Source organism: Nannobrachium achirus (assembly GCF_963921795.1).
Source record: "Nannobrachium achirus genome assembly, chromosome: 12".
In the NCBI taxonomy this organism is placed as follows: domain Eukaryota; kingdom Metazoa; phylum Chordata; class Actinopteri; order Myctophiformes; family Myctophidae; genus Nannobrachium; species Nannobrachium achirus.
In genome coordinates this window covers 20127431-20138212 of record NC_137832.1, presented here as the reverse complement: position 1 = coordinate 20138212, position 10782 = coordinate 20127431, and the positions used below count along the sequence as shown (strand labels likewise).

The window sequence follows — 10782 nt, the reverse complement described above, 5'->3', positions numbered from 1 at the left end:
GCATAGGAAAAGTATACAGGACAGTTCAGTTCACTGATACAAGGTCAAAGACCAGAAAGAAAGCTGTTAGGCTTGTTTGCATTGGGGTCCCTTTGAACTCAATTCATACAAATACATTTCTATTTTAGAACATGCCTGACAAATTCCTTGGCTTCGCGATTAAAATAATATTTTGTGACACAATAATGTGTGTCACATGAGTAGATAATACGTTGTCTCTTCATGCAATGGTAACAAGCAAGTACTAGCAGGCTATTCAACTGGCTGATTGGTTTTCTGGACTGTGATCTTCCAACGTGTCTACCATGGTTTACTGTCTTTTGCGACCATGGATTGCAACAACGCCACGCCTTGAGTGGTTACCAAGCAGTGTGGGAATTGTAGTTCCTTTGACATTTTGCGTCATCTTGCCAAATGACATACTGCAATAGAAAAACTACAACCCGACCAGACTTCCTCAAGTCGTCAACTAGCTTTTCCTTGGCCAGTGACTGTGGCCAGTACAAACAGTCGAAATGTTGTCCATCCGTACTATGTTGTTTTTATTAATCGTTAACCCGGCTCGTTGTGTTTTAAAGGAAATTTACTGCACATTATCTGACAGTTGTGCCTGCGATTTTAAGCCGGATATAAGAGGTAGGACAAAAGGAATTAATATGACAAATGTATTGAGTTGTATGCATCATCTCCACTGTTAGCTTGCATGCTAATGGCTTACCAAAACAGCTGGACTATTAATAGTGGGGTGAGGTTGGAGTTAACTAACTTGCATTGACGAATATATACTGTATATGTGTGTCGTATCATATCACGTGCAGTTTCGAGTTTGACTTTGTATCAATGGCTGGCCATGTAGTGTTTAGATAGGTAGGAAATATGGTTAGTTTACAGTATGTAAACACCAGGGTCTTATAGGCTTTTTGTGTTGTGCTATTAGCACCATTGTATAATCGTACCACTGTACTGTTTCCAAACTGTAAAGTACTCAACAATCCATTAACAATAGCAATGTTAAAGCTAAACTTTCACATTGATTGATTGAAGACTTTATTAGAAGTTTGCATAGGAAAAGGTACAGTTTCATGACGGTACAGTTCACTGGTACAAGGTCTACTAAAAGGAGATCCTAGAAAAGACTAAGCTCATTCCCTCAGGAAACCATTTAAGTATCTCATCTACACATATACATGACCACCATTATGCCTCTGTCCTCTTTTCCTGTCAAATAGGCTTGGAATGGGACCTCTACAAGAACCTCTATGGACAACACCTAGTCCAGGACATTGTATCTGAGGAGGTGGCTAAGTTCCTCAGAAATAAGAATCCTGAGAGTCCCCTTGTGCTCTCATTCCATGGCTCCTCGGGGACCGGCAAGACCATGGTCAGTGCCATGCTGGGAAGGTACTTATATGGCTCTGGCATGGACAGCCCTTATGTGCACCAGTTTGTGCCCACTCTTCACTTCCCTTTGCTTGGAAAGGTTCAAGAGTACAGGGTAAGCGTCATATATCTTACTCTAATTACTATTTGATAACTAGTTTGTTAGCGAGAGTTTTTGCTTCTATACAAGTGGGGAGAACGAGAAAGTAAATTGGTAAAGTAAACATTTCCCCCTATATTTGTCCTCATTTTGTCCACTAAACCCTTATAGGAGCAGTGGGCAGCTATTGAACAGCGCCTGGGGAGCATTCATTGGTTTATGCGTCTTTTGTTCAAGGACACTTGTAGGAGGACCTGGCTGGGATTGAACCGAGAACCTACGGATTCCCACAGTATTTCATTAAGTTGAGCGTACATTGTACATCATGTACACATTCATATAAAGTGCTTGCAGCCATGACTTGTTTCCCATTACACCAGGCCCAGTAGTGGTGCTGTTGAAGCAGGTGAAAGCCGGTATTAACAGCACAAGTTGGAAATCAGAGTTTTTGACAAGCAACAATGTTCTGCAAAGGAGTATAAATGAAGCAAGACACCAGTAAGCACTTGGTGTGCAATAATTTTATGATTGATAAGCAACTATTGTCTATCTATTTCGTCTCTGTTTTGCAGATAGAGTTGAAAGAGGAGGTGGAGGAGAGTCTGACGGAATGTGCTCGGTCTGTTTTCATCTTTGACGAGATGGAGAAAATGCCACCAGGGCTCATCGACATCCTAGCACCATTCCTGGGGCCAGATCACGTGGTTTTCCAAACCAACTACCGCAAGGCCATCTACATCTTCATCAGGTACCATAGACAGATTACATTCAGATGAACTTTCTGCTTTGAGGATTTTACCAACCAAGTTTTAAAGTAAAGGTGACTCTCCACCTAACAGATTAAAAGAGACTAATGTGCAACAGACTAGAATTTAGTTCTGCACAAATTATTCCGCCGAAGGAACTTTTTGTGCATGCAAGGTAGTCTGCAACACTGGTCTGCAAGCCTGCCAGTGTTGCCAGGTCTGCTTATTATAAGTGACTTTGGTCTTGTTTTCCTCTAAAGTCGCTTTAGAGGAAATATTCATAGGTATTAGTGGCTTTTGTTTGGGCTTGTTTCTGAGGTGTAGTTGCTTATTTGGACTTGCTTTCATGATTCTTTGAAAATAGCTGATGCAATAGAACTCAAGTGGTGAAACTCGTCCCTTCTTGGTAGCGGTGGTAGCTTTGCTTTGGAGTTGATCGATTGGTATAGGAGTTGAGATTGAGAATATGGTATCTAGTTCAAATGTGCAACGGGCAAATGTCTCTGGCTTATTTAGGCTTGCTTCTGCACCAGTAGCAGACTAGAGGTCCACTATACAGTGGAGTATTTACCCCCTCATCACTAGCGCACAGATATCGACGGCTAACCAGGTTGGAAAAACAACCTGGTTAGCCGTTCTTCATCAACGAGTTCCGACCTGTTTGCACTTGGCACAGCGATATCAACAGCAAGCGTCTCTTGCAGCAGCTTGATGCTTCCCAACTTCTTCTACCGCCGACTCGGGCCGATATTGGTGCAGCGGAGAGCTGGCTTAAGACAAACCTGTACAGTTTTTGTAAAACATACCCTACAAAGGCAGAGTGCAGTAACTACGTACAAGAATTTCACCAAAAAATGGGTTTAAAAGTGTTACAGCTGAACAGCCAATTTAGATAAAGGCATATAAGGGATATTACACTGATTGTATATCTGTTCTTGAGCTAATTGTTCATCCCCCAATATCATGAAGGCTAATTTGACTTTTGGGCGACACAAATAAGACGTTGTGTCTGAAAACGTAGTTACTGCACTCTGCCTTTGTAGGGCAGCTGGACTGTTCTTTATTTATTTTTAAGGTTTTGTTTACTTTCATTTTAAACTGATACAACTTAGGATTTTATAAATATAGATTTGTACTTTTTAATTTGTTTGTGCATGTGTGCATGTATCTCTACTATCTCCAGCACCACTGGGGAAAAGGTGATCAACAAATTGGCAATGGAGTACCGCAAGGCTGGTCGGGAGAGAGAGGAGATCAGGCTGGTAGACCTGGAAGAGGCGATCTCAAAGTCGATTTACAACAGCAGTGCGAGTGAGTAACATGACGTTTAATTGTGCTGTGAAATATACATTGAATCTAGTTACGCTTAAGGCTCATTTATGTTTAACACTATCATACAGTATAGGGATACGAGATGAAGACTTCTGTCAGTCTGAACTGTGTTCATTTCATCCGTTTTTGTGCACATTTTATGAATGTTTACGGATAAAGTTGAAACAGAGTTGTCCCACGGAAAACTACACTGCCCTCATCATTAGGGCTGGGTTCGGTAACCACCGTACCGCCGTATCGCGGTATACCGCGGCCTACCGCGGTGTCAGGGTCCTTACCGCGGTCAAAAAAGACAAAAAATAGGCTATTTTTATTGAGAACGAGCGAGTTTTAAAACGGGGGAGAAGCGAGGACCGCATGCGCTTCATGCCGCTCTGCTCTGGGCCGCGCACCACATGTTTGGAACAATTGGAAGCTTGGCCCGTCACAGTCTCCGACAGAGAGTGAGACACAGTAGACACTGGAGCAGTGCAGTAGCCTCAGCAGCGTTAAACTTTCTCCATAATCCACACGACACAACTCACACAAGTATGTTTATACATACCTCGTGGCCGTTTCTTTTTTATTCATACGGGCGGAGCATGAGGACTAAAACCGAAAATGAAACCAGCGCTAGTGAGTAGGCTACTTTTACAGTAGCGCGTGTGCCCGTCGTTGTTCGACTACAACCTTTTCTGTCAAGTCTGGTAACTAAAACCTGTTTACTATGTTTATATCACCACTCAATCAATGCGATTTGAGACGTGAGTTTGCATAATCACAGACCGTACACAATCACTATACCCGTCTCATCTGGTTTGTTCACTAACAGCGTGCAGTGTCTGAAGCCCCAGTAGCCTACCAGTGGCGTCAGTTCAGAAAAAGCTAAGGTATGGCAACATGACAGACACCAGTCATGTTGCCATACCTTAGCAACAGGCACGATGAAAGTACATTTTATTATTTCCCCCTGTAGCCTAGGTATGGCAGGTGCCATAGCTTGCCATACCCAATTGACGCCTCTGTAGCCTACGTTACTATAGTAACCCGACACTGCAAAGATCTACAAGCTCAGAACGCGTTGCGAACGCGACGCGTTGTGAGCTTGTAGATCTGCTACTTTCAAAAGCCAGACCCACTGTGCTGTACGGGGAACTCGAGCAGTCGGGCTTATAGGACCGTGGAGAGACGAATTTTGAGCAGATGATAGGAATATTTTGTCTTATCGCCGAACCTTAATTAATAGATACGGGGGTGCGGTAATTACCGCAATACCGGCGGTAAATGGGAGGACGGTAACCGCGATAACAAAATGTTGATACCGAGCCACCCCTACTCATCATGATTGCTTTGAACCACATGTAGTTAAAGTGAGACACAACAAAGTATCTTACCCTCTTTCTATACATTATATCAGCTTGCCAGCTCGGACTACTTGTCCACTTCATTACATTTGTACACTCTCCCGAGAAAACGCAGTTAAACACAAGTGCAGTTTAAAAAATAACAATTTTAAAACCCAGCAATTAGGCAACACACAGGAGATCTCCGCACACATACAAAACTATTTATAAAACAATAATGGGCAACTGTAACAACCGGGACGCGCGAGCTGAAAACCGTGTCCGTCCATTTGTTGCATCTTTACTATTGAGAAATCTCTGACCAATCAGTACAGGAAGAGCCTGTCCTCCCTGAGCCCGCCTTACGACACCTGCGTTACCGTTTGACAGGTGTACCGCCCCAGTCAAACTCTCCACCTGTCACTGTCCCCGTCAGCACAGCATTACATGTTACTATTTGGTATCGCCTCAGTCCTGCTGTGCTCTGTTGGAACTTTTAAGAGATCGGGCATAAAAGAAAAACTACAATGGAAAGGCAAAACATCTGGGTAGAGAGAGAGGTTTTTATATAATAATACTTAATTAACAGTTTGCAAACATTATAGCAAGTAACTAGAAAGGTGCAATTCTGGGAAATTGCAAGTGTGGTTGCACTGACGCGAGTCGCAAGGAATCCGCTGGAAAATTAATTCCATCTTACCATTTATATTACATATTGTGATGTCAAGTGAAGCACGACCAATCCTGTCTGATTGGACATTATATTATCCAATCAGAAAAGGTTACAGAAAACGTCCATTGAATTCAATGCACTTTTGGGATTGCAGAAAAGTTAAATGAAAACAGGTTTACTTTAGGTGACAGAAAAAGGTTAACAGAAATATGAGTTCTCGGACCTAGAACAATAGTCTGGTTGCTATAGGCAACCACACTAATTACACAAGCAAAGCTAAAAGGATAACTTAGTGGCTTGTGTTTCCGTTGTGGTTGTATATTGTGAGTGACTAAGTGGTGTGCCAAGCCAGGACTATGCAGTGGAACATTTACATTTATATTTAACATTGTGGCATTTTAATTTATCTGGATATTTCTTCAATACAGCTGCATAATGCTAACTGCAATAGGATGGATTGCTGCTACATGTATTATGTCCTGGATGAGTTCTGAAAGAAAGAAATCTGGTCTTGTTTATTCTTTGAGATGACGATTCACTTTTTACTTTGACAAATAGTCTATAGTGTTGTGGTGTTTTGTCCAACTTCTTTGATTTAAGAATTGCAGAAATAATATATGAATAATTACAGAAGGACCTAGAAAGATAGTTAGTTTCGTGAAAGAATAACACAATTAGGTTATTTGACACCATAAGAAATTATTGCAACATTAACTACATAAATGAATATAAAGTGTACAACATATTGTCCACATGTTGCAATATATTTATGGCCTCACAGACCAAGAAATATTTTGACTCTGAACTGCCCTCTAGTGGATCATCTATGTCCACATAAAAGATGCATGCTACACTTTTTGAAACAGAAATGTATTTGTGTATATAAAGGGAGCAAAAATGTTCCTTTTGTTTTCAGTGGGAGGTTTGTGTGGTCAAAGTCTGTAGCATTGGCCCCTGCAAAGGCCTGCATAGTAGCTACTAACAATACGTTTCATTAGTTTGTTCCACTTCCCACACATTTCTTATATCGTATCCCGTTTAAAGATTCCAGCACAGCTTTCACTTTCATCACTTTCTAGATGATATTAATTCAATAAATTGCAAAAATGTGTCCCTCGACTCCTCTCTCTCCCCCTCTTTCCAAGTCTTCACTTGAAGTATCAATAAAGGAAGAAAAGACCCCCCAAAAAATATTTATTCATTCTTTTGATAAGCAATAGCAAAGAATCATTGATATCATGACACAAGAATCATGAGTGGCATATAATATTACATTTCCATATTATAAATACAATAACCAACAACCTGGTATGAAGGTTCCTTGCTTTACAAGGTTCAAGGTTCAAGGTTGTACTTTATTGTTACGTCTTTTGTACAGGTACATAAGAGTAAAATTTGTTTTTGTATGGCATCCTTCAGTCAATGCAGTCGTATATCAAAGAAAAAAACAAAAAACAAAAAAACAATATAATAACATCAAACCACATCTAAAAATAATAATAATAATAATCTAAAAAGGAGTGCAAAAGGCAAAAAGAGCAACAGGAAAAGAAAAGAGCATCCTCAGATGTACTTGCAAAAAGTTTGGCATATTCTATACGCCAACAGCATATTTTTCCAGTAGTTGCTACTGTACTGTACTTAACTTTTGTAAACATCTTCACAGAGTGTTCTATGTGCAACAGATTAATATATTCAACTTCACAGTATGCATTTATGTACAGTAGGTGCTACCTTACACTATAATAATGCCTTACACTATATATAAGTGCTACCTTACACTATAATAATGGCACCTAAATAATGGCACCTTACATTATTTATTTATTTTACATATTCTTCATACTTGATGGCAAAAATAAAACTGAAACAAAAGCAAATAAAATCCTACTAAGCCCTACTAAATACTGTATCTCCTCAATAAGCAATAAAAACAAACATGCCTAATTTCCCATCTACCAGGGGCAGCGGGTGAAACCTGCAGTGATAGTTTGTACTTCGTTTGTAATTCTGGCATGGTCTGACATCTTTCACGACATTACAGAGAGTACTACACTTTGCAGTCCCTTTGGACTCGCAATACAACTGTGGCACAATATTAGAATATTGCATATCGCATTGTAACATCATGTTTGCCCTAGTGCTGACAACATGCCACAGCACTTCAATGTGTTCAAAGAATAGTCTCTATAATATAGCCTGTCTGTGTCATGAAAAGTGCTATACAAATAAAGTTTATTATTCTTATTATTACTTTAGCTTTGCTGTGATGATGTAATGAGTCCTTTATTATATTCAGGGTTCCCACAGTCATGAAATTATTGAAATTAGAAAAATATTTTTCCAGTACTTTTCCAGTACATTTTGCTGTCATTTCCAGATGACAGCAAAATGTTGTCATCATCACATGCCCCAGATAGACAGAAAGATGTAGAGGCAGGGAATGCTTCTTAGTGGAGATTTGCGCTTTACTTTTCTAGTTGCTGTTATTGGGCAATACTGAACTAAAATTCTCCCCCCAGGTGGCTTCTACCACTCCAACATCATCCAGGAGAAGCTAATCGATCGCTACGTTCCATTCCTGCCCCTCAGCCGGCGACATGTGGAGCGCTGCGTCCACAGAGAGCTGTGTCAAAGGGGCTGGTGTGGGCGCAGTGACGTGGTAGAGGCTGTAGGGGGAGACATGCTCTACACACCTGAAGGACAGTACTTCTCCAGCACTGGATGCAAGGCCATCCCAGCCAAAATCAACCTTTTCCTATAGGAGAATTGTGGTTGTAGCACAATACGCAAATCAAAAAAGGAAAGTGTTTTTTTTCCGAAAACCAAGTTGAGGAGAACCAGTTGTTGATATGTAACTGATCCCATTCGCTGCATCCATTCCCTCCTCCTGCTCCTCATCCACTGGGAGATGGGAGCATAGGGTCAACAACAGTGCATGGCAGTGCCATGCCTCCGGAGGTGATGGGGAATATGTGTCTTATTCAGGGTGGACACTTGGGGGAACTTGGTGCCCTTCTGGAAACAACATGGTTTTTCTCTAACCACAATGCCAGCCTGCCAATCACCCAAATGGACCTAAAGGTGCCAGGGCTATACCAGATACTTTGTGGCAATTTCAAAGTTATTCAATATTTATTTCTTTCCTCTTAAGCAATTTGGAGTGCTATCCCAGTCTTTCTTTTTCATCACTTACTGTTTTAACTTTTTTAAGGATCCATTACCTGTTTTTCTGGCATAATCGTGAGTTGAGTGGTGCGATCTAGCCAACACCAGAACAGGACTCCGGAAATGCCGCCCTCCACACCCTCCTGTTCGTAGGTGGTGCGCTTCTTGCCATGAAAGGCTTCTTGCCTTTCCTGGCCATCTTATCAGATACCCACATTTTACAATAATACAAATTAATTCTATGCTTGGATAGAGGACAGGCGGACAGCTGGATAGAGTCCAGCATGACGGCAACGGGAAAGGATCTTCCCTGATGCTATAGTCCACTAGTCCTGCTCTTGCTCTACCTCATATTCAGCTAGATATTTTTTTTATAAACTTGTGAGGGTTCTCTGGGAGGCGGCATAGAGGCTGTGGTTCCATAGTTATCATCAGGGGATGACCTCACATTTTAGCTGGCTAAGGAGACCAGTCTGGAGACCAGTTCATTGAGTCAGAAGTAACTGACCTTTGGCTAAAGGATGGTGAAACGGAACCATGGTTTAAGGCGTCCTGTATTCATGCCACTTCCAGGGAAAAGTAAAAAAGTTAAAGTTGAACACTGCTACATGGTGCTGTAACACAGTCCAGAAAGTCTAATTTTAAGACTTAAAGTAAAGATGTTTTGTTGTAAACAACAAAGTTGGAATTTTACTTGTTAATATTGAGTTCATTGAAAATGACTCTCCTACCATTAGGTGGCAGTAAAGACTATTTTAGTCCATACAGTGAAAGAGTTATGGTAAGGAGACTCATTATGAACTTGTTCCGTTTTAAATTAATTTAATAAATGTTGTATTTGTTATTTTCATGTGTATATTTTTGCTTTATACTTTATGCTCAGATTAGTTGTGTAAATATAAGAGAAGGCAAATTAATATTGTGCACTTTACTGCTTAGATTTACACTCCTGCCTTTGTATAGGTGAACTATTCAAATGCTACTAGGTCTTCTTCTTCATCATAATCACAAAATAGTATGATTTCTAGAAGTCTGAGCAATGCAAGTAAACAACATTACACACCATACTGTATGTGCCTAAAGAAAGATGTACAAAGTATATAGAGGATTTCAGTTTTCATTGTTTAAAATATTTTTTTTTAAATTGCTATGATTTTTTTTTCTTTATTTTACCTTTATTTTACTTGGAAGTCCCATTGGAATCTCTTACAAGAGAGACTTGCGGCCAAGCTGCCATATAAAAACAACACATTAAAATGCAACATAACACTAATGATTGCATTTGAAATGGTGTACAGCACGGCAGAAACGAAGAAAGCTATAATAAGCCTTAAGTTTCCCAAGCATGAATGATTTTCTTCCAGAACTCATGACTTCACTCATTACACTAAAAAAGTGACTTCAGTTGTCTTTACATATGACAATCTGAGAGCACCACTGCCTTAAACATGTACAGCATTGTTGGAAATGTAGGAATAAACAAACAAAAAACAAAACAAAAAAAACGTGAGAAAGTGGACTAAGATGGGGGTAACCCCGCGTCACCAGGCTTTCTTGGGGGAAATCCTTGGGGTTCATTGATCCGTTCTAGGCAGAAACCACAAGCAGAATAAGCTGCGTCGCTTTGTTTTGTTTCCCCCCATTTGTTTCCCCAATCCCTATTATAAATGCTCAAGTAGCCTAGTGTAGTCTTGCCAGTCGCTACGAGTTGGACTAAAAGATGCATATACCAAACACATTTTCCAAAAGCAAAACTATGCCGCATCAAGGTGTTTATTAGGTAGACCCTAAAAGTATGTCCTTGAGTGCAGGGGGATATTTTGGGTTAAAACTGAATCCGGTTTGATAGTTCCGGCCAAAGTGTAGGACTACAACATGACGTAAAGTGGTTTCCACTCCCTACCGGATCAAACCCCGAAAAGTGAACCCTAGGCTAAGACAGGGGAGGAGCCAAACTGAGTTCCTGTTTCTGCACTAAAAAGGAGGTGGTGCCCTAGAGGCAAAAAAAAAGGGGTGACGTGATCCTTTTTTAGTTTTAGTCTGTTTAGTTGCGGTGAGGTT

The 10782-nt window shown here is 40.6% G+C and overlaps 1 protein-coding gene across 1 annotated transcript; it reads left to right on the top strand.

The window, feature by feature from the left end:
- The first annotated feature begins 502 nt into the window (after nt 1-502).
- Nucleotides 503-9913, top strand: tor2a (torsin family 2, member A). The gene is made up of 5 exons (XM_080738359.1): nt 503-636; nt 1230-1495; nt 2053-2228; nt 3410-3537; nt 8076-9913. Exons 1-5 carry the CDS (start codon nt 516-518, stop codon nt 8315-8317), a joined length of 933 nt encoding a protein of 310 aa, XP_080594485.1. The 5' UTR covers nt 503-515; the 3' UTR covers nt 8318-9913.
- The last annotated feature ends 869 nt before the right edge of the window (nt 9914-10782 follow it).

Bases quoted from the DNA above. Each gene is read 5' to 3' on its own strand.
- tor2a (XM_080738359.1), top strand. From the start codon at position 516: ATGTTGTCCATCCGTACTATGTTGTTTTTATTAATCGTTAACCCGGCT. The intron at 1,496-2,052 runs GTAAGCGTCATA...TCTGTTTTGCAG, and splicing joins GAAAGGTTCAAGAGTACAGG to ATAGAGTTGAAAGAGGAGGT. The intron at 2,229-3,409 runs GTACCATAGACA...TACTATCTCCAG, and splicing joins GCCATCTACATCTTCATCAG to CACCACTGGGGAAAAGGTGA.